Source organism: Mauremys mutica, chromosome 5, assembly GCF_020497125.1.
Source record: "Mauremys mutica isolate MM-2020 ecotype Southern chromosome 5, ASM2049712v1, whole genome shotgun sequence".
NCBI classification, from domain to species: Eukaryota; Metazoa; Chordata; order Testudines; family Geoemydidae; genus Mauremys; species Mauremys mutica.
The window spans coordinates 95,577,699-95,600,401 of record NC_059076.1 but is presented as its reverse complement, the minus strand read 5'-3'; the positions used below and the strand labels follow the sequence as shown (position 1 = coordinate 95,600,401).

At 40.5% G+C, this 22,703-nt stretch overlaps 1 protein-coding gene across 3 annotated transcripts in view; it reads right to left on the bottom strand.

Annotated features, from left to right (window-relative positions):
• Positions 1 to 22,703, bottom strand: part of CORIN (corin, serine peptidase) — a 281,826-nt gene that overhangs the window by 14,831 nt on the left and 244,292 nt on the right. For all 3 annotated transcript variants that reach the window (XM_045019311.1, XM_045019312.1, XM_045019313.1), the window contains exons 16-18: positions 20,966 to 21,095; positions 5,182 to 5,304; positions 1,365 to 1,414 (exon numbers count right to left, since the gene is read on the bottom strand). In XM_045019311.1, coding sequence (XP_044875246.1) covers positions 1,365 to 1,414; positions 5,182 to 5,304; positions 20,966 to 21,095 — 303 coding nt within the window. The remainder of the gene's footprint in view (positions 1 to 1,364; positions 1,415 to 5,181; positions 5,305 to 20,965; positions 21,096 to 22,703) is intronic.

Genomic DNA, 22,703 nt, shown 5'->3' with positions numbered 1-22,703 from the left:
AGTTTTCCATCAACTTGCTGGTCAGCTACACACCTTTTAAAAATATGTTCATCCCTTTCTTTTCATTCTCCTTTTTAATTCTGGGATTGTAATGTGACAGGCTGTTATAAATCTCTTGTTTCATTACTGCCCAATTTAGAGAATTGGCTGACATAGTATCAGTTTCTGGAATCCTTCCCCAGGGGAGGATATCCTCTTTTTGCAAATATGTTGGAATTTAGCGATGAAGAAATAAATTAGTACAATGTTGATTTGTAACTATTAAATTCTTAGCACGTTCCCTCAAATAACTTCTGGGGGTAAGGACTTTTGTGTTGCTTTAAAGTCCTCTATATGTACTACATGTAAGAGGCAAACAACCTTACAGTCTCCTACAAGATGACTTTTCTGGTAATAGTAAACTTTGAGTAGTTTCCTGGATCTAGGTCATGCTTTATGATTAATCTGTCTCATCAAGCTAATATATTTATTCAAAATGTTCTTCAAGAAAGCTTTTCCGTTTTGTAGACCTGACATCCATCTGAAGAATTGCTGTATTTTCAAACCACTTAAACTTGCACAATCCACTGTGCATTTAGATTTAATCTGGAGTTTTCTCCTTTAAATTTCCCTATCCCCTTGACAGTCACAGCTACAAATGAGTCACATACCACATCAGGAGCTTATGTTCCCAACAGCAACAAAAGTTTAGTCTAATCAAAACATGGATATTGACAAGATTAGGGGAAACCAGGAAGTCATCCTCTGGTTCTGGTTCCATTTGCAAGACATTGGAAAGATGATACCAGTGCAAATAGTTAGTGATATAATTTCTGGGCCAGATTCTGTTTTCAGTCAGTCCAGAGTAAATCCAATAAAGTCAGTGAACTTACTCCAGACTCACTAATATCTCAGTCTGACCCTTTCTCATTAGATTCTGTGGACCAAATCTTCATGTCTTTATTCAGGCAAATTTCCACAGAAGCCTGAGAGAGTGAGTCCTTCCTAAGACTTGAGGAAGAACTATAGAACACACAGTACTTGTAACTATATCATCATAACAATTATGGACCAAGCCTGCTCCCTTTGAAATTAATTGTAATTCTCCCAATTAATTTTGTGGGGGCAGGAGCCAGCCTTAGTCAAATACAATGGACAATTTCATCATCAAAAGGGGAAAAAAGCTGATACCATTGGATGTAGTGGCCAAAAAAAAATTAATGGGAAACTAATAGGTGAACAAAAGTATATCAGATTTCAAAGGGAAATACACATTAAAGATTTGTTTTTGAGAAAGTATATTTCAACATATCAAAGACACATGCTTAAGAGTCCAAATAAAATGCTCTTCATATGTTGTTTCAGGAATTATGTTTTTCTCTTACCTTTTTTGCTACAGAGAAGGGACACTTTACTTCTGCTTTGACAGGACTGCCTAAGTGTTGAAACAATAACATGAAAAACATATTATTGACAATTTACATATTATATCAGCCCAATATAAGAGAAATTGGATTATTTGTTTAAACACAGCAAAATCAATCCACGATACAATGAAACACAGGGAGCATTATATTGGGCACCAGAAATTGCACTGGCTTCCAGTCTGTTTCTGAAGGCAGTTAAAGGTGTTATTTTAGATCTATATAAAGCCTTTATGAATTGAGTGCTGCATATCTTAGAGACTACCTCTTTCTTTATTAATTAACCCAACAGCTGAGATGCAGTGTCTGGTATTTCCTAAATTCTGAAGGCAAATAAATCTCTGTGAAGTTCTCTTGATTCTTCCAGGTAGGTGAAAGACTTTTGTTGACATTTACTTGATAGAAAATGGCTTTTAGATTAAACAGAATTTTTTGCCAAAAGAATTTTGGTCTTTTGATGAAAACCCAGAAAGTTTCCAAGGGAAATGTTTATGCAACTGAAGAGTTCACATTTTTGTTGAAAGTTTTTGGGAGGGAGAGAATCATTTCCCTACCAGTTGTATTGATTCTACAGTTCATTTGCCTCCTTGCCTCACATAGTCCAAGGTCCATTGACTTCAATGGAATTACTCACACTATGAGTCAAGTTATTTATGTGCATGAATGACAGTGCCTGCAAACCATTAAACCCAGTTAATAAGGGAGACACATCTTGAATAAGATGAAATATGAACAAGACATCAATTGCTATGAAGATCTCAATATTTATTTACTATACGTATGGATTTGCTAAGAATGGAAGGCCAAATTATTGTTATCCATGTTTTTAAGGTTTTTTTCTGTGTGTCTTGAAGGATTGCTGAGCACTGACTACTTTCAAAATGATAAAGAATCTAAATGCTAATGAGATTCTTGATAATAACTCTAAGAAACTAGTAATATATGAGAGAGATACTCCCTTTGATCAACATCCTGAGAGCTTTGTTCTTGGTATTTACTCTAGACCCGAGCACTTGGAAGAGATTAGGCTGGTGAACAGGGACAGTTATGAGAAAGGAAAAGAGGTAAGAACAAATTTTCAGTCTCAGGCATTGTCCTGTCTACCAGTCCCCATTTTGGGGAACTTTTCTTTAAGTAGGTGAACAAATGAACTGGAAATGAATGGGAAAGAATGTCAAAACACTATGGAACTATTCACAATGGATGAACAGAGGAAAGAAGAAGTAACTTAAGAGGACTACCTCATTCAGTATTCTTCTGATGAATGAAGATGCTACTAGCTTTTGTGGTTCAAATTAATACTGTCGCCAGCTAGTAAAACTTTGCACATTTGAATAGGTGATTGCCTTGCAAATCTCTTCATATGAAGCCCTGGAGCCTTCTTTCCAGGTAATAGATACATCTCTGCTTGAGTTTGCTGTGAACTTTTCCAGTGGTGTTCCTCAACTGGCTAGGTAAGCGTCTACAATAGATTTGATTGCTTTGTCCAGCAATGGTAGTTTCAGATGAATTCCTGAGTTGAGACAATGTGATTTTTCTCCCAATTTACGGAAATGTCATCACAGCCCTGGCCCAGCTGCCTTATGAGGTTGCCCTAATTAGTATATCAGTCAGGAAGACTTTACATATTATATAAAGGTGCCATTTCCCCCTGAAGGATGGCATGATAAATATTTTCTGGGCTCTTCGCATGGCACTTGTAGAGAGTTTCTAGAACTCCACTGTCCAAAGTGATAAATAACCATTTGTTCTTTGAAACTATTCAGTCTCCTTCCTTAGTCCTGAGCTCACTCAGCTGGGTTGAGGCTGCACAGGCTCTGGTACCTCCACAAAAGGGACTGACAACCCAGAACTCTGCAAGGGGAGACACGCCCCCCTCTCTGGGGGCCCAGGCTGTCTCACTCCTTTCCGCAGCCAGGTGAGCTTAGGGACAAAAGGAACCGCAGAGACTTGCTTGAGCTGTTGTAAGAGTCTGTCGGAGTCTCTGCATCATTTATCTGACCTCTCCTGCACTTGCCCTATTTACCTGCCTTGTGAGGCTGGCCTAGTGAGTCTGCAGTCTTCTTCCCTGAGGGACAAGCTTCCACTGTCGGAGGGCTTGTAGGCTTGTAGTCAGCAGGGAAAGAGGACATGCATCTGAAGAAGTGGGATTTTTTACCCATGAAAGCTTATGCCCAAATAAATGTTAGTCTTTAAGGTGCCATCAGACTCCTCGTTGTTTTTGTGGATACAGACTAATACGGCTACCACTCTGATACAGGGAAAAAGGAAGGCTGCTATCTACAGTGGGTCCACTCCTAGCAGTGGTGCCTTCGCCTTCTGTTCTTCCTCAGCAGTAGCATTGGATCTGCCCAGAGAGGATTTTTGAATACACATCTACCCAAGGCACTGTGCAGCCAATGAGGACACCATGAGCAGGATCCCAGGGCAATTTCACTCACGAACTTGTGAGCCTACAGCTGTTATGCCCATCAGGTGAGAAAGGCTCTTTCAAGTTAGGAAGCTTAGCAAAGTCTGCTTCCAATTCCTGCTGTGGAGTACGGAAGAGGTATAAACAAGAGCACATAGCACATACAGTGAGCAGCCTGGCCCTGGGATGGCAACAGCTAGGCTTGTTGGTCCTGCTAAGAGCTGCCTGAAGGAGCTTGGGGAGGAGATACAGGTCACAGAAAGAAACGGCAGCTCTTCAGGAAAGAAAGATGTGTATAGAGGGGAGGATAGTATTATAGGGAGAGAGAGACAGGAGAATTCTCTAAATAGGAAGAGGCCTGGAGCATGACTGTATACTTCTTTGGACGAATCATGGAAGGAGTGGGACAATCACTGAGCAACTCCTAATTATCAGGTAATACTGCTGCTGCCTTCTGGAGAAGAGGAAACCTACTGTGAGAACATGGAGGGGACTGTGCCTGAGAAACCATTAAAGCTGTTTTATTTTGTTTTAAATTACATTTCCAGTCACAACTGCTTAATCCTCACTTGGTATTCCAGGAGTCTGGGCATGTGACCCACAGAAGTGCTAACCAGTGTGGCAGCAGTGCTGTCCACAACCATAATTACTGACTAGTAAATCAGATAACTTTGGCATCCAAATACAAAATAAGTTTGCAAACTAAGGCCCTAGTCCTGCAAAGACTTCTGCAAGTGCAGTGGAGTAGTCTCATTTAAGCGTTTGCATAAGACTGCAATACAAGGATATGAAGGCCAAGATTCAGCAAGTTGCTGAGTTTCTCCTGTGAAATGCTGAGTAGTTTCAACTCCCAATTATACTATCTTAAATTTGGGATGCTGATGATTTTTACAAGAAGCCTTGTTTTTACATTTCTTTTTTCCCCACTGACAACATCTCTACCAGTTCAAGGGAGGGCTCGTTTAAAAGCAATGAATAAGTGAGCTCTAAAACCAGTATGCCACAGAATTCTCATTGAAAACTGGATATGTGACCTTATTAATTTCTTTACTCTTAATTGGTAGTTCAACTAGATAGTGATTCTGTGATTAAAAGCTTATTATGATAGTTACAGTCTACAAAATTACGATCAACCAGAAAATTAGATTCAGTGACGAGGACCCAAAATGAGAGTGAAGTTGTAAGAGACATTAGCCTCACTGTGGAATTTACATTACGTCATGCATATGTATGTTTATGTGAATGCAAACAAAGATACCTTTCTGCACTCAGAACATAAAACTCACTAATGGAAATACCATCCTTCATTGCTAAGCTTCCATCCACTTCTCTAAAGCACATATGGAGCACACAGTAGCTGTCCCTTACCCTTTCACTAGAAGGGCAGGTAACGTGGATGCATTTTTATTCTTCCAGTCAGAGGGCAGATTCAGCCACTTTTGATGGTGTAGTTGCTCATTTTCTTGTACAATTTTTGTTGCAGACGGCCCCCTGAAACAAATAAAAACAGTCCATGGATCTTCAAATATATTTGACACTGACTGTCCTGACATTACAGTTATGGGAGGGAAAGATGCTTCAGTACCTCCCCTTTATGCCAAAGTCAGGCAACTGACTGATACTCCAGATCTGCAGATGGTTGCGGGACAGGTTTTGGCCAAAGTCAGACCTACTCACATTTTATTGTTATTCATTAAAAATGTTCTAACAAGTGGGAATGGGAAATGGAAATGGCAAAAGTTCTCTGGTGGCAGAAAATGTAAGCATGATTTCACATCTGCTTTATTCATTACTATTACATTTTGGTCATAATGCTCATAATCACATCCAAGCTTTTTCTTCCCAAAATTTTCCTTTCCAAGCAATTTTCAGTTACGCATTATGTGTCTGTTTAGCTCATATTGCTTCCACAAGATATAATCAGGAATGATGATTACAGTATGGATTGATTTTATTCATACTGATCAACAGAACCACTCAGAGGAAAATTTCAGAACATATAAAAATAGAGTCTCTTAAATGAAAGTAGCCGATAATCAGATTTGGCAGGTTGGTAAGATCAATTCCCACCCCACCCCACTCTTTTTTTTCCCGGTAAGTAAGACTTCCATCTCTCTCTTTGAAGCTCTTCATTGTAAGGTTACTTATACAAAGAATTGAGCCCTCAAGCATTTACTTGGTTCTAGATTCAGCAACTGCTTGGTCAAAAAATTATACATTTTTCTCCTGAATTAATTTGCACAAGATGCCATTTAAAAAAATGAAAAGATTTTTTTTTAAATCATTTGTGCGTCAGACAAGCAGGTCAATTTAAGGAAACATCAGATCACCCTGCCCCAAAATACAAATGCCTTTTAATAAAAAAATTAGCAAATTCTCAAACATAACAGCAGGAAGATTCTTCATGGATTTGGATTTCAAAATATATGGTGCATATGTGCATTAAAATGAAAGCTGGGTAAAAGTAGTGATCATTTGTTAAATTTCATTTTGCACTCTTGAAATACTGCTCTTCTGCAAAACATTTGGCAAAATTGGCTATTTTTAATCTTAAAACCCTCCAAAAACACCCAGTTCTGAATATTTGATCTTGTGCTGTGAATTTGAAATGTGTTCCATATGTAGCTCTACAGCATCAGTTAACTAACAAAATACCAGATCCTTAAGTCCAGCCAAACTGTACACGGTACAGCTCAGGTGCACTAAAGTTCGCCTTTATGCTCCCCTGATCCTGAGCTCTCTATATGTCGAAGTGGTTCCCAAGCATAAGAAAGAGCAGATACTCTAGAGTCATTTACCCTAGGTGTGATCAGCTCCAGGAGGCTGGAAAAGCAGGTAGGAACTGGCAAGGTATAGGGAAGCCTCCGTCATGTTCCATTACCCCTGGTCGCATGCCTCTTTCTCCAGTAGCAGAAAGGCAAGGCTGCATTCAGGCCTAGGTGACATCAAAGCGCAGTGGGACTATGCAGCTCCATAGCAATCTATAGGACAGATACCCCCAGGGCCAAAAATGTTGCCCCTCCAAAAAGGGGAACAGAGAGCTGAAATTAAGGGTGTATATATTTGAATGAAAAGAAAAGAAAAGAATCTTAGGGGGACACACACACACAGAAAATTGAATAGTAATATGGAAGACACAGAAAAAGGAAAAATGTGTATGAGGGCCAGCTCCAGACATTACAAACTTTTAGATTTAGATTGACAAACTTTAAACTGATAAATAGATGTTACATCATCTGGCAAAAGCAAGTTTTTGTTTGCTTGAGCATTTAAAGGCGTCAAATAAATTTTGGAAGATTCATATGAGGTACCTAAAGCAGCTTTCTATCTGGAGCTAAAGCAATGCAATGGACTACCACGGAAAATCTTTCAAAACTGATGAAACTAGAGGCAAAAATCCACCCAACTGTGATTTTACTAAGGTGGGTGGCAAGGGTCCAGGGAAAATAAGTGGGAAGGAAAAATAAAACCCTGTTATTACTATCATTATTTAAGTGTTGACAATGTCCTTAGGAATTATGGTCTCGCTTCAGCAAAGTGCTCAAGCATGTGCTTCACTTTTAGCATGTACTTAAGTCCCATTGACTTAAGTGTCACTACATACTGATTAGTTAGACATTGGAAAGGGGAAAAAAACCCAAGCACAGTGGAAGTTATGGCTAAAGAAAAATAGTTCTGTACGTATTATTAAGGGACTGATTGTGCCTTCTGCATGCACCCCAAACTCCCATTAAAGTCAGTGGAAGATCTGGATGCATAAGAAATGCAGGATCTACACTAAGAAGCACACACGGACAGTGAAGATGAATGATGAACAATGTATTGTATTTCAAAAAAACTTCTGACTTTGCCTGAGCAATGACTGTAAAAAGAAAACATGATGGATTCTCAGATTCTGCCAAGATGCCTTTAAGCTTTCAATGAAACATTCAACTCTCAGACTTATTTTTGTTCCCTCATTAAGATTTTGTTTTAATGAGAATCTTAAGCCATGATGACGCATTAAAGACACAGAAAAATCTGGGTTTTTCCTGCTGAGGAAAACCCTGCAGGAATGACTTCACGATTCAAAAAAGCTGTTACACATGAAGAGTTTTTAAAAAGTGTAAAAAAAACAACCCCAGTACTGTTTTCCTTTAAACTGAAGTTAGACAAAAGTCATGGGTAGGTTTGGAAAAATACAGATATTCAGGGCTACTGCACAATTAATGAACCATAAACAAACTGATTCATAGTGTAATTGTATTTTTAAGCATCCTACAGTTTCTAATGCTTGATTCCCCACCCCCCAGGAAATCTGTTACTATTTGGGCCTTTCCTGGAAAACTAATTTGTTTTTCAGACACTTCCATTTGATCTATTACAGAAGTTTCCGTTATGTCCAAGACCACCCTCCTGCTCAGAAGATTATACAGTCCCTAAGCTTGACAGCTAAGGAATCCTTTATGGGAGAAGAGAGGTATAGCACTTAGTATGATTTAAAATAAATCACTTACCTAATTAAAAAAAAAATTCCTTCTAGTATTTTTAAATTAGACATGGGAAATTATGTTAAATTATATATTATATATACACACATGTAGTAGTAGAGAGTTTAGGGGTTTCTAATTCATATTGACCATCAGAAGCTTGTTAACCTGTAAAAATGTAAAGATAAAACTGAACTTCAGGTATAGCCTTTAACAGTCTGAGTCCAAGTTTTCAAGTCTGCTAAACAAAACAAATAGCTAGAGAAACCTGGGAGTCTACATCTGTCCAGCAGACAACTGAAAATAGGTTGGAACGGTTGCACTAAATTATATTTTCAGATTTACACCTCTTCAGCCAAGCAATTATCTGTTATTATGTTAACAACTCTGCCTGTGTATCCTCTGAATAAGTTGCTGGTTTTGATATGTTTGAATTGCTTTATGAAGAAGAGGGCATAGCTCATAAATGGCTCCAGACACCTCATGGTTTTCCTGTAAAGAATGATCTATTAGCCATAAAAATTAACAATATGGTACATCATGTTCTATGTCAGCAGTGAGTTAGTTTGCCAGGTCTGCATTAACAAAAATCTGATGATAACCCAAATTCTGGATTCCAGCCAATGGCAGGAAGAATAAGAAAAAAAATCAGGACAAATGTCAAAGGGCCTAGAGATTGCACCTGCATCTTCCTCATCTGGCAGCACATGGCATTAGGCTATTTTTAAATCTGAGTTAACTTTTAGATAATGTTTTCATCTCTTAGCTCAGAAAGCTGGCTTTTACAGTGGTTTAAAACAGGTAGCATCCATTGGTTAGCTTACTATACAAGTTGTTGATGATCAACTAAGCATGATTTTTTGGCAACAGTTGTCAGTGCTACCATATGGAAATACTCAGCAGGACCCGCAGAATTAGTCAGACTCTTTGGATTCTGTCCATTGTATGGTTTCTTTCTCCTATTCTCCTCTGGGCATATTAAACTATTATCACTCCATGATCTACTAGCCAGCAGTGGTTGCTAATGAGCACTTTTAAAACAGTTCTCACTTCATCAAATGAAGGCTCTTCTGCAGCAAAGAGCGTCTCCCTCCTGTGTCTGCTTATGGTAAACAGATACAGGTGTCTCCTTCTATTAATTTCCAGTATTTTCTCATTTCTCCTTCCATCTCCTCCAACAATGTTCACAAAACCATTTTGTTTAACATTTTTGACCTGTCTTCTTTGTATGAAGAATCTGCCACGAGCAACTTCTCCATTACTTCATAATTTTGTAGAATGGTGTTTTATCCATTGTGTGGCTTCCACCAAATATGTAATTTATAAAATACATAATTCAGAAAAATGTATTTTTAAAAATGAACACCATCATAACAGTTGATGGATGCAAGCTTATATTACCCCAGTGGTTCTTAAACTGTGGGTCAGAACACAGTGCCTATGTTCCCTGCAGGGGCTATTATTGACATGACAACAGGGAATGAGTGGAGTTAGGCTGGAAGCAACTCAGCCACATGGCCAAAGCAGTGCACAAGGTTTAATAACGTTCCACTTCTTCAACTTAACCTGCTCGATTCAGCTTCACTCTTTGCTAACAAGAGAGCTCTCAAACTTGTGAAGGTGCAAAGATGGTGACTTAAGCCACTCCCACCTCCTGGCTGCAAGATCCATAGTGCACCTCTTACAGGTGCAGCACGGAATGTCACCCATGAAATACAACCTGGACAAAGGAAGAAAATGGTTTCTTCCCTAACTTCTTTCAGGGTTAGTAATCTGAGGTTTTATTTTTAACTCTAGAAGGTACAAGGATTTTGGTCAAAAGTGTGATTTTCACATGTGTTATTTGTTTTTTAAAGACATACACTTTTGGAGAAGTTTCTACAGTTTTGACTGGACTTTCTCTGCCCTGTGCTGATTGGCTATTTGCACCAACCCTCCGCTTTCCCCTCCCTCACAGTCTCTTCATTTAAGCATCACTCCACACCTGCCCTCATACAATCTACTCCTATGCTTTGGACACACCTCTCTCATCAGCATCTCCCATTGGCTAGCTTACGTGGCTCCCCCACTAGCATGCTGGCTTTTGTGGATCCCATTCTAAAGGCATCTATTGTATAAGGAGCCTCAGCACCGAACTCAGGCTTTGTGGATTCCAGTGATTTTTCTAGGCACCTAAAAGTTAGGTGTTGCAATACCCAAGTCCTCTTGTGGAACTGGGCCCAATGTCTTGTCCTTGGTCACACGTGGAGTCTGCAGCAGAGGTAGGATTGAACCTAAGTCTCCCAGAGGCCAACCTAGCACCGTACCTATTTTACCATCCTTCTTCACAAGTATGTGTATCCTGAGGCATCAGACTAGCAAAACAAGTTGAATATTAACTAGAAAGGAAACAATTTCTGAAAAAAGTTACAACTTCTGGAATTATAAGCATGAATTGTTATAGTATTGCTACATCTATTTACAGACACACACAGCTACATGGTAGAGTATTCATGTGCTACCTAATATGCATTACTTCAAGCCTATTTATGACTGCATATGCTTATCATTCTTTTATAGATTTTCAAATTTTTAAAATAAGTTTTGCAATTTCAGTCACAAGTTATACTGTGATTTTGGTACTTCCAATTTATTAGAATTATTTTTGTCTCTGTTTAATAAAATAAATGTATGTTGATGAACTCTCTATGATCTTCACTCTAATACATTCCCAAGGATTTCATAAAATACACATGGACATCATACGTTGAATATATTAGAGAAAGATCAAACATATTTTACATTCTGTTGAGTGGGTTTAGAATACTAAGTTGAATTAATGAGCTGAAATACTGCAGTCTTCACATAGCATTTGATTTAATAGCTGTCCTGTTTATTCTTAGAGCAAATAATGTATGTTGGATTCAGATGTTCAAACTTCTTTTAATAGTAGATTATGTATCCCTTTGATTTCCTTGATGTTTCTGAGGACTTGTCTACATGGTGGGATAATGCGCACTACAAGATGTGATTTCTAAAGAGCACTGATGTGTGGTGCATTAGTTGGTCCGTGTAGACCCTGCTGGTGCATACTAAATGTTTCAAAATGTGCTAGGGAACATGTAGCAGTGCACATTACCCCACTGTGTAGACATGCCCTGAGCAGAAGAGATGCTGTCTCAACTCTTCATTTTTCTAACTCAGAGCTGGTTAGAAGACAATAATCAATGGTCAGCATAGTAGTTCAGATGAGAAATAAATTAGTTTGTTAGCCCACCAGCTAGATAGAGCACATATTATTCTTTTGTATTCCATAGCAGGTTACTATAGTTTACCATAATGGCATTTGCTATCTCATCCTAGCATAGGAGGAGAAAGGGAGACTATTCCATGCAGTTTTCACAGAGTTGCTAAACAGAAATATTTGCTAGAGACTTGCTTTTGGCAGACTTCAACTTTGAATAGACCATCATTGTTTTATCACTGCCTGATCAGCAGATGTGGGTTTCCAAACACATGAGAATAATTTGACCAGCCCAATGTCAAGTGAAAACTATAACCATCTAGGCATACTATTCTTATCATTCAGTAGAGCATGCCCATCTTTAGAAAATGTACCAGCTGACCCCCATGCAGTGAGAAGATTTCCAGTCAGCATGGAAACATATAAACAATTGTTCACTTCATGTTTAACATTTTTTTCACATTAGGAAAACACATGAACTTCAAAGAAACACATTCTATCATTTGATGAGTGGACATTTTGCCAGTCTACTTATCAAATCTTTTGAGACAATGTTTTCATCTGTCTCATAAGTGCAACATGTACAGTTTTCCACATCAGATCACATCATTATATTGTGCTGTAACAAATAGTGGAAAAAATACAATCAGCATGGAATTAGTATTGACTGGCAGCCAGACAAATAGCCTGAGTTTAGTACAATAGGCAGAAACTGGGTTACTTTTTATGTTGCTCCAGCTACCAGAGGTCAAGTTTATTATATCTACATTTTCAAACTGACTTATGGTTTTAGAATCTGTCATTTAGAAATGTTATTCATGTGTATTTGGAACCATTTGCTAAATTCATTTAACAGAACCACATTTCATTGTCATTACATTCTATTCATTTGTTTGTGGCTAATTTAATTCTCAATAATTAAAACAAACAAACAAATAGATTCACAAGCAGTTAGAAAGACATTCCTTCTATATTCTAAAGATTACAGAGCACTGGGACTTGTCATCTGGAAATTCACTACTAAATACAACTATGATTTCTATCTTGAACAACTGTACAGAGAAGAAAAGTACCATGTACTATCTTTCCTCGTAATTTCAGGCGTAAGGTAACATAGGCTCACATGAACTATTATTAAACAAACATATATGTATATAACAAATGCCTTCTGTATAATGGCATCATACAGGTGGCATTTATTTGTTTAGATCTTTAAATTTATTCATGGTGGCAGGGACTGTAAATCACAAAATATTCCCTTTTTAAAATCACTTTATGATCTGGATTATTATGAATGTCCATGCACACAAAAAAGGTTTTGCTCAAGATGTTGTTATCCTTAGAGCAGAATGTGACTATTGCAAGGGAAAAACAGTTTTCATCAATATTTTCTAGCCTTATATCATATATATTCTAACTTAATATATAATCCATCCTACCAAGCTGTGTCTGGAAATAAGCAACCTACTGAAAACATGCCAAATGTTAGCCTGTAATAGTAGACTGATTTCTTGTCAGAGGCCATTTTATATCTAATAAATGATACAGGATGTCAGTGGCAAACAGGTGAGGCATATGACTTGAAGTCTGATTTCAAAGTAATATGAAATCCTGAAAACATTACATAATCTAGTCCCTCTCCCTGCCAATGCAGAAAATGTTCACATAAGTGATGTATTGTGGCAAGGCACCTTCTCGGTCTCCCCAGCCTCCGCTGCTTTTAGCCCTGGTGAGACAGGCTTGGGTAATATGGTCCCCCTTGGGACACAGGGGAAGTCTGTTCCTTCTCTCCACCAGTCCTGTTTAGAGTATTGTTCTCCCTTGTGGGAGAGAATACTGCCTCTCCTCCTGGTGAGGCTTGCTGTCTTGCTGCTCCTAACCTCTTGGCAGCAGGACTCCTTCTCTCTCTCCCCCCATCCCCCGGGAGGGTTTAAAAAGGTCTCAGGCAGCCCTTAGTTGGAATCAGCTGATCCTAATTAACCTCAGGTAGCTCCCTCTCAGCTGATTCTAATTGATACTTTGGTAACCCCTTCTCAGCTGTACCTGATTGACCTGTAGTTACCCCCCAGTTGATAGGGAGGAGGGCCTTTTAACCCTCTGAGACTGATTTCTACCCCTCCCTTGCAGCTGTCTGTCCTGAGTTTATCACAGTATTTACTGCCAACCTGGCTTAAGGTCTAAAGAAGAATTAAATATGTTATAGTCATTCAAATTCCTTCGTTCCACAACTGGTTCTGGTAAATGTATTGTGTTCCTCATTTTCCTCATAGACCTCCTTCAAAGATGATTTATGCCATTATTGTGTTGGCTCTGTAACTGTGTAATGAAAATAAGCTGAGAAAATGAAGCTTCAGCTGACTGACAGAATTTTGCTTCAAGAGTAGGAAAAAAGAATCTGTCTCCTGATTCTTTAGAAAACTGAAGCCATTAACATTTATTGTTAGAGACAGGCACAAGCCACAAACATAGGTTCTGGATCTGAATTTCTCAATGTCTCTTACATGGTTACTCATCACTGCCAAAAAAGCTTTATCATGCATTCTACCCTTTTATAAAATAGCTTTGAGAGGGCTGACATTTTTGTCTCATATAGTGACGTAGAAGTGATAGAGTTAAATCATTACTTCTATAGGGAAACCCCACAGAATGGGGACGGAAATTGGAAATTTCCACTCATATTGTTTCAGTGTCATTTTCCCAATTGGGAAGAGGAGGTGTTCTTTGCCCTTCTATGGAGAAGGGAAGTATGACTTTGCAAACTTACAAACATCCTGAGATCCATTGGGAAAATTCTGATTCAGGACCAGTCGGGCTAAACATTTTTAATGCCAATTGTATATTAATCCTCTAATAAGCTGTACTTCCCCTTTATCCAACTTCTTATCCTATCTCTGATTTATGATTCCAGTAGAAAGGAGACTAGCACACACTATTATGTCCAGAGCATTCTTTCTGCAATCTCTAGAGCTACAGAATTTCTGTTAACCCAATGGGGCTTGAGGTATGCATTTTTAATCATTGAAAAGTAGTTTTCCTCAAAAGTTTGATACAGTTTAGAAATATATGGAGCCCTATGTAAGCGGGCTGATTGCACACATTAAGCTGTAACTTAGGTTAACAATTCTGGCCACTTGTGGTCCTCCATCAGTGAAAGAGCTGTCACTGACAAAAAAGCAAGTATAGGATTGACACCACGACTGGTATTATTTGTGTCCCAGCTGACAGTTACATATCACTCTTAAGGGTGCTAATTCTCACTTTTTGTGATAGTTAGTTTTGATTGGACAATTAGGTCACATTATTTCTGTTCCCATCAGATGCAAACACTTGTGTCTTAGAGTGCAAAATTTGCTTTCATGAAAATTTTCTAATATTTTCTTCAAAATCATTATTTTGTGTATATATCTGACAGTAAACTCATTCACTATAATGTTTGCAAAAAGTGAACGCAAAAGGGGCATAAACACAGCCAAAGTAGAGTTGATGTTTTCATTTGGGAAAATATTCACAAAACACAACCTTTAATCTAGGCTAGTGTAATTTTAAAAAGATGTTTGTGATTGAAATATTAATACAGAATTTAGTATTATGAAAATATTGCATGATAACTGCTATTCCACCTAATATAATTGGGAAATATTCTTTTATTTCATTCACAGATCGTTTATAAATTTGAAAAAGTAACTACTTTAAGAAATGGAACAAAGATGGCCTTTCACAAAGTACACATATTACTTATGAGCTTTACTATACTTAAGATTATTTTGAAGACTTTCTGATTTATGTACATTTGCTCTGAACTTTCCCACAGTTATCTTTTAGTGCCTGGTCTCCTCTTGCCACTCCCACACCTTCTTTGTTTTATCATTTCAAGTTTAGTCGTATCACAACTTATGTTTTATATTTTCTTTTAGCTGGAAATCCTGATCTTGCAAAGACTTTAGGCACTGTGAATAGTCCCATTGACTTCAATGTGACTACTCACTCTGCAATAAGTTAAGCATGTGTATAAATCTTTAAGGGATTTGAACCACAGAATGAAAATGTTGATGTTTATGAGAAAATACACAATAAGCATATACTGACATAAAAACAAAGAGTAACTGAATGATTAAAGACCAGCATGTATACAGCAACAACCTAATTCCAATGCATATGAAGACTCTCAACTGCTTTTTCGAGAGAGTAAAAATACAAAGGGTAGGCCTTAATCTCCACTGCTTTGCACTTTATTTAATCACTTAGATGTGTGTAAACTGAGAGTACCAGTATGGTTTGTGTGTGCAGTGTAGTTGTAGCCATGTCAGTCCCTGGATATTAGAGAGAGAAGGTGGGTGAGGTAATATTTTTTAATGAACCAACTTCTATTGGTGAGAGAGTCAAGCTTTTGAGACACACAGACCTCTTCTTCAGGTCTGGGAAAGGAACTCCCAGCATCACAGCAAAATGCAAGATGTAACAGACATTTGGTTTACACTGGGGGAGGGGGGGGGAATCGATCTAAGTTATGCAACTTCAGCTATGTGACTAACGTAGCTGAAGTCGACGTACTTAGATCTACTTACCGTGGTGTCTTCACTGCGGTAAGTCAATGGCTGATGTTCTCCCATCAACTCTGCCTATGCTTCTTGCCCTGGTGGAGTACCAGAGTCGACAGGAGAGTGCTTGGTGGTTGATTTATCGTGTCTAAACTAGACGCGATAAATTGACCCCCGCTGGATCGATCGTTACCTGTAGATCCAGTGAGTAATGTAGACAAGCCCAGTTTGTTTAACATAAATAGTTAGCACATACTGTAAGGGATCATTCAAGGTAGAGTGGCCCATTAATATTGGTAAGTGTGTAGGTGGGTGTGGCTCTCCCTCACTGTCAGTCTCTGAGGGATACCACACCCCTTTGCTGATACACTCCTGAAACCACAGTCTAAGTAAAGGGGGAAGTTAGCGGTTCCAACTCTTAGGGTACGTCTTCACTACCGGCCGTATCAGCGGGTAGCAATCGATTTCTCGGGGATCGATATATCGCGTCTCATCTAGACGCGATATACCGATCCCCGAACGCGCTCCTGTTGACTCCGGAACTCTACCAACGTGAACGGCGGTAGCGGAGTCGACATGGGGAGCCGTGGACGTTGATCCCGCACCGTGAGAACGGAAGGTAACTCGATCTAAGATATTTCGACTTCAGCTACGCTATTCACGTAGCTGAAGTTGCATATCTTAGATCGATCCCTCCCCCTAGTGTAGACCAGCCCTTAGGCAGGGTAGCTGTGAGTGGTTTGGGGGAGCCAGGCCCTCAGCCAAGGCAGGGCATCAAACAAACAGTCTAGAATGCTGGTAGGGGTTAGGAACCCAGCAAATAATCTAGGGGGCTGGCAGAGGTGAACACCACCCCAGTCTGTCGTCCTTGCTCTCGTGGGCGACAGACAAACAAAGGCCTCTTGGCCTAAGGAGGGGGGAATACTGCCTTCCCAAGGGGAGTGGAGTGGCAGGGGTAGGGAGACACAGGCCCTCCTGATTCCACTGCATCCCAGGCCATAGCCATAACAGTGGCAGAGTGGTCTGCCACTGGGTCAGCAGGGAATGTTGGAACGCTGCCTCCCCTCCCCAGCTCTGTCTCCCCTGTTGCAGGGGGTGGGGAGCTGGCATCTCCACTTGCTCCCTCCACATTGCACCTCACTTTTTTTCCAAAAGTGGGCATCTGTCCTGTTTGCTCTTGCCAACTGATCAAGGCAGCAAGAGCAAATGGGACAAATGTCTACTTTTGAAAAAAAAAAAAAGTCAGGGAAGAAGGGACAGGGCTTAAAAAAGGGACTGTCCCAGCCAACACAGGACGTATGGTCACCCTAGCCTAGTGGGCAGGCAGTCCAGATCAGCAGTCAAGAGTTTATACAAAGGTTCGAAAACCGGGAGATCCAATCCAAGGGAAAGAAACTTGGGGAAGGTAAGTATGAAGCTGACTGCGAAGAGTTACAAAAGGACCTCACTAAACTGGATGATTGGGCAACAAAATGGCAGATGAAATTCAGTGTTGATCCCAACTAAACATACAAAATGATGGAGTCTAAATTACCTGTTACCACTCAAGAAAGAGATCTTGGAATCATCATTCATAGTTCTCTGAAAACATCTACCCAACGTAGAGCAGTAGTCAAAAAAAGCTATGCAATTATAAAATAGCAGACAAAGAGTTATTTGCCATCAAGGCTACATTTGAGAATTGGCGACACTACTTTGAGGGGACCAAACATCCCATCCTAATTTTAACTCACCAGAAGAATCTAGAACAGGGATAGGCAACCTTTCGGAAGTGGTGTGCCGAGTTTTCATTTATTCACTACCTTATTCATTTAAGGTTCTGTGTGCCAGTAATACATTTTAATGTTTTTAGAAGGTCTATTTCTATAAGTCTATAATATATAACTGAACTATTGTTGTATGTAAAGTAAATAAGGTTTTTTAAATGTTTAAGATGCTTCATTTAAACTTAAATTAAAATGCAGAGCCCCCTGGACTGGTGGTCAGGACCTGGGCAGTGTGAGTGCCACTGAAAATCAGCTTGTGTGCCGCCTTCGGCGCCCGTGCCATAGGTTGCCTACCCCTGATCTAGAATATCTATGATCTGCCAAAGCACTGAATTAGCATCAGTTGTGTTGGACCCTATTCTTTTCAAGATTTGATTTCATAATCATGTATCATCCAGGCAACCTGAATGGCTAGGCTGATGGCCTCTGATGAAAAGGGGAATACTATACACTAATCCCAAAGAACCACCACCTTACACATTAAATCCAAACCATTTAATTTGTGGGTCTGTAGCCTCGGACTTCCTTACCAAGCTTTGAGCAGCTCTCCCTAATGATCCTTTTTTAAACTCATAACCTCAGCCAAGGAGGGTCTCCCTAGTACCACCGTATGCCACTATTCCTGGGTCAATAACCTCCTCTATGTCAATGGATCCCTCTATGACCCCCAGGGTTTCCCAAGGTGGGAAGTGCTGTGCATACATCATGATACCCCTTAGGCAGGTGACTTTGGACAATCCAAGACTCTGTGAGTTGTAGCCCGCTCATTCTGGTGGCCACAAATGCAGGATGACATTTGGTCCTACATCAGGTCCTGCAACATCTGTTCTTGCTCAAAACTCCTCCAGAGCAGGACTTTCAGCCTCCTGATGCCAACATGGGATCCTTTCCTGGCCCTGGTCACATATTACCCCTGATTTTTATAGTGGAATTACCCAAATCTGAAGGCCTAACACCATACTAACTGTCATGGATCAACGCACCAAAAAGGCCAATTTTGTACCATGCACTTGTGGAAACTACTGCATGCCTTCTAGTTACATGTATCTTCTGCCTCCATGGCCTCCCAAAACATCTTGCCACAGACTCTGGCTTCCAGGTCATATCCAGGTTTTGGAAGGATGGGTTTCCCTCCAAGATGTCCAGATCATGCATCCACCACACATGACCCTCTGATAGATGGCCAATCAGAAAGAGTCACCCAGGTGCTTAAACAATAGATTGACAAATAGGTAGGAGTGATGACTATGTATTAGATATACAAGTAAAGCATGCCTGGAATGCAAAGCCTAGAGGCAGAGGACTGTAAGATTTTAGTTTAGCCATACTAGGTCATAGGCTTAAGAATGCTTGACATGAGTGGGTAACCTAGGAATAGCCATATGCCAGGAAGGTTAGAAGATGACTGTAAAAGATGGGCCAATAGGTGATGTTATGGAAAAATAGACCACAATGTACTGTCAAAGACGCCTGATTGTAACATCATGGAATGTCCTGTTCTGACTGCAGGTTACCATGGACATATGTTGTGTGTAACTGCTAATGAGAATAAGGGGAACTAAGATAACAACCTATGAAAAACGGGGCACCCAAATATTCATGGGGTATGGAAGTAGAGATAAGGAAAAGAGTGTTGAAACCTTCATGCATATGCACAGGGTGTTAAGTGTGGTCAGAACAACAGTATAAAAGAGGTTCCCTGGTTGGGTAAAAGTGGGAAGACTCCATGGGAAACCCCAGCAGGAACCACCTCTACCCCGATTCAAGTTCAAGACCAAGACACATATCTCATCCATGACAGCCTGGACTTCCAAATGCATAGAGGGCCCCTGTACTATCTGATTGATTGGGAGGGGTGTTGGCCTGAAGAATGCTCTTGGGAGCCAGCTCATCATGTGCACACCCCTGCAAAAGTATGGACCTTCCACAGGAATCATTCAGAGAAGTCTGACCCAATGGATTACCCTAGGAGATGGGGGTGGCATCAGGCACCACAGGTCTTGATCCCAGGCCTGGGCAGCTGCCAAGCAGGAGCCTTACTCTGTATACCATCATGTTGCAAGAGCTGATGAGGGAACTGCTGCTAATACCCCCTCCCCCACCAGAAGCTACACCTGCTGATTCAGTGGGGTCAGATGACCAACAGCAGACGGCTGATTGGAGCCTACTGATCATAAAGCTTCCTATTCTTGTCCCATCTCTTGTCTGAGCAACTAGTTGCTAGGCTTGTTGCTGCCCAGACTGCTGAGACCAAGTCCCCACCTCCTTGCCTTGTTCCTTTTTCCCATATTTGTACCTATTCCTGTTACCACACCTTGTTCCCCATTGCTGATTCAAGCTGTGACCCTTGGCATGACTTCTGATTCTTTGACCTTTGGTGTGACTATGACCCTGACCCGACTCCTGACTCTCACCAGTAGGTAAGACAGCTCACATTATGGGCCCTAACGCCTATCATATTCAAAATGCAGTTTTCTGTTAGTCCCCTGGACGCACCCTGACTAGATTATAGGCGCTCCTCACATCCAGCTTGGTGACTAACCAGGCCATTCTTACTTGGTCTATGAGCTCTGGGATCAGAGTAGTGTAACATTTTTGCATGGTAATTTTATTTAGGGCGCAGTAGTCCACACACAGCCTTAAGGACCCAACCTTCTTTTTTATGAAAATGACAGGCGCTTTGACTGGCGAGGTGGATTGTCAGATAAAATCCCTTTTAAAATGCTCATGGATACATTCTAAATACAGAACTCCAGTGAACAAACTGAATTACCACAGTTTTTCCCTTCCGTTTCATAAAGCTAACTCTTTGCTTTTAGTCGCTAGGAACAAATACGGTATCAAATTTCTAAGCTATAATTAGTTTCAAAAATAATTATAAATTCAATTTACTTTCCAATACCTGGCTGAAAGGTTATCTTTTTAACTACTTCCTTTAATTACAGTTGTGTAGTGTTTGTAAAGTGTCAGAATTTTAATGAGAGTTTGCTTTCCAAGAGTTCATAGAATTCCATTCCCCCTTTCCTTTACTACCCCTTTTTGTACTAAGTTTAATCTTGCGCAGGTCACACTAACAATAATCACTATAGGCTCAACTAACTCTGCTGCCCCCATCACCCTGGGAAATTCATCAATGCTACAAACTACTGACCTTACCCTAAACCCATTTGATTGCAGGCCAGTTGGCTTAACTTTTCTTGCCACTCATCAGCACAAACATGGTAGTCAGTAGCTGACCTGTGAATAGTCAGGAATGCCAAAGAGCTTGTGTTTTTAGATAGGGTCACTGCAAAGAAAAAGAAAAGTAACTTAAGTATTTCTTCAGCAAGTTGGTATGCTATTTGTTACATTGTAAATATAAGAATAATTCCAAAAGTGTCCTCGAGTAATGCAAGATCCAGTTATTTTTTATCTCCTCTATACTTTATGAAGATTTAATTAAGAACATAAGGACATAAGAATGGCCATACTGGGTCAGACCAAAGATCCATCCAGCCCAGTATCCTGTCTGCCGACTGTGGCCAATGCCAGGTGCCCCAGAGGGAGTGAACCTAACAGGTAATGATCAAGTGATCTCTCTCCTGCCATCCATCTCCACCCTCTGACAAACAGAGGCTAGGGACACCATTCCTTTCCCTTCCTGGATAATAGCTATTAATGAACTTAACATCTTTTAAACCCTGTTATAATCCTAGCCTTCACAACCTCCTTAGGCTAGGAGTTCCACAGGTTGACTGTGAGCTGTGTGAAGAAGAACTTCCTTTTATATGTTTTAAACCTGCTGCTCATTAATTTTATTTGGTGGCCCCTAGTTCTTATATTATGGGAACAAGTAAATAACTTTTCCTTATCCACTTTCTCCATACCACTCATGATTTTATATACCTCGATCATATCCCCCCTTAGTCTCCTCTTTTCCAGGCTGAAAAGTCCTAGCCTCTTTAATTTCTCCTCATCTGGGACCCATTCCAAACTCCTAATCATTTTAGTTGCCCTTCTCTGAATCTTTTCTAATGCCAGTATAACTTTTTTGAGATGAGGAGACCACATCTGTATGCAGTATTCAGGATGTGGGCATACCATGGATTTATATAAGGGCAATAAGGTATTCTGTCTTATTCTCTATCCCTTTTTTAATGATTCCTAACATCCTGTTTGCTTTTTTGACTGCTGCTGCACACAATTCAAGAAGGAGGAAGCAGTGGCCATCAGAATCTAGGTAGTCCTAGACAAGACAATACATAAGATTACAAACAAGAGAGACATCCTGAAGTTTAGATCAAACCAGGGCCGGCTCCAGACCCCAGCGCGGCAAGCACGCGCGTGGGGCGGCCCTTTCCCGGGGGGGCGGCAGGCTGGGCCGGCGGACCTGCCGCAGTCATGCCTGCGGGAGGTCCACCAGAGCCCCGGGACGACCGGACCTGCCGCAGGCATGACTGCGGAGGGGGCGCTCGTCCCGCGGCTCCAGTGGACCTCCCGCAGGCATGACTGTGGAAGCTCCACTGGGAGCCGCCGGACCAGCCAACCGTCCGCAGCTGCGGGAGGTCCAGCCGAGCCGCGCGACCAGCGGACCCTCCGCTATCATGCCCGCGGGAGGTCCGCTGCTCCCGCGGCTCCAGGGCGCCTCCCGCGCATGACTGCTTGGGGCGGCCAAAAAGGTAGAGCCGCCCCTGGATCAAACCAAACCACTTTAATTCATCATTTGTTTATATGGGGATAGACTGATAGCCTAACTCATGTTGAGTAGTACCTTAGTCCACAAGTAGTCCAACTGAAATCTATGAGACCATTTGTGGGATAAGGTGCTGCTCAATATAAGAACAGTATCAGAATCTGGCCCTTGATAGATTTATATTGCTCGGTTCTATTATGACTGTATCAAGTGTGTTTATAG